We start from the raw sequence: 1,585 nt of genomic DNA on the forward strand, positions 1-1,585 counted from the left end.
GCATCCATGAAGGCCGAGAGCCAAACGCCCGTTCTCTCTATAAATGCTCTTATATTTCTTTACAGAGGGAATATACTATAGTGTGGTTATGCAAAGATCCATGTTTGTCCTTAATTTAACTCATACATTAAACAATAAACTAACATTTTTTCGAGAAAACTTTCGATCTATTCTTCAATTGTCAAAGTAGTACAAAAAACACCAGAATTAAAAATTACATCTAGGTCCATAGACCACCTAGCGACGACTACAAGCCATGGAGCGAGCCGAAGGCACGCCGCCATCATCGCTCCTCCCTCATCGGAGTCGGGCAACCATTGTTGTATTAGACAGTCGGGAAGTCGTCGTGCTAAGGCCCATAGGACCACCACACTAGGACAGCAATCGCCGCCGATGAAGAGATTGTAAATCGGAAGGATCCAACATGTAGACACACATAGATAGACAAACGAAGACCGGATCAAGACGGCTCCACAGAAGACAAATTCCGACCGGATCCCATGAGATCCGCCAGAAACACACCTTCACACGCCCTCCGACTATGCTAAAGGCATCACCAGAACGGAGGCTAGGCAGGAAAACCGTGGATGAAAGTTTTCACGAGGGAAGGAGGAGGATTACGAGGGAGACACGCACCTCCGTGGGTTCCAGCCCACACGTGCAGAATTGTTGGGGTGCTGCACCGAATAATCTTATCCACTAGATTATGATGAACTGACGGTATGTATGTATGCAACTTGGTGGACAGTTCTTCTTGGTCACTGAGAATTAGCAGCAGTTCCAACAAGTTACAAGAACGGTTCCTTTTGCCATCTATAGGTAGGTACACACACGCGCGATCGAAATGAGATTTATTTCACTAAACATGCATGCATCCATACATGGTACAGTACTACTTAGTTGCACATAATGCTGCTCCTGTGTGGTTGCAGAGACGACGACTTGCCACAGTTCTGTTTGCAGCAGCAGTAGGTCATGAAGGGGAAAGGGGCGCAGTAGCCCGAGTCGTACCCTTCCGCCCGGCACGGCTTGTTGCAGGTGCCGTGCTTGGCGCACAGCCCCCCGTGCCACGTCTCGCTGATCTCGCCGCAGATGATGTATCCGGCTGCACCCCATCACCATCACCCAGTTGCCACGATTAGCCAAGAATTATTGTCAATCAATCGAAAGAAAGAATGACGAAAAGAAATTATTACTACGCACGAGGGTGCTCAGCAACGGAGTCAGGGATGTCCCGAGCGCAGTTAGCCATGGCGATGATCACCAGACACACACTCAGCTTCATTAATAAGCTCTTCTTCATCGCCGACCATGCTCCCATGGCCATGCCTATGCCTATGCTTTGGTTACTCCCCCCTTCCAATATCCGCATATATATAGTCTACTAGGGGTTCAGAGGTGCAATAATGTGTTAGATTTATCCCACCATATAGCTCTTCTCAATTATCTAATAATTTCCTTATGGCTACAACATTATCTTCTCAAATCACACGTTGTCATAGCCAAATTTATTTCATAAGATATCTATGGCTTACGTACTACATCATTCCTTTAGGATATATTCACATGTCCCGTTTCTTGTTTC

At 46.6% G+C, this 1,585-nt stretch overlaps 1 protein-coding gene across 1 annotated transcript; it reads right to left on the minus strand.

Annotated features, from left to right (window-relative positions):
* Positions 1-729: 729 nt before the first annotated feature.
* On the minus strand, positions 730-1,338 carry LOC119282113. Its single transcript, XM_037562441.1, has 2 exons — positions 1,204-1,338; positions 730-1,105 (listed from the first exon to the last, which is right to left on the minus strand). Exons 1-2 carry the CDS (start codon positions 1,325-1,327, stop codon positions 897-899), a joined length of 333 nt encoding a protein of 110 aa, XP_037418338.1. The 5' UTR covers positions 1,328-1,338; the 3' UTR covers positions 730-896.
* Between the last annotated feature and the right edge of the window lie 247 nt (positions 1,339-1,585).

The sequence above is a fragment of the Triticum dicoccoides genome, chromosome 3B (genome assembly GCF_002162155.2).
Source record: "Triticum dicoccoides isolate Atlit2015 ecotype Zavitan chromosome 3B, WEW_v2.0, whole genome shotgun sequence".
Lineage (NCBI taxonomy): Eukaryota > Viridiplantae > Streptophyta > Magnoliopsida > Poales > Poaceae > Triticum > Triticum dicoccoides.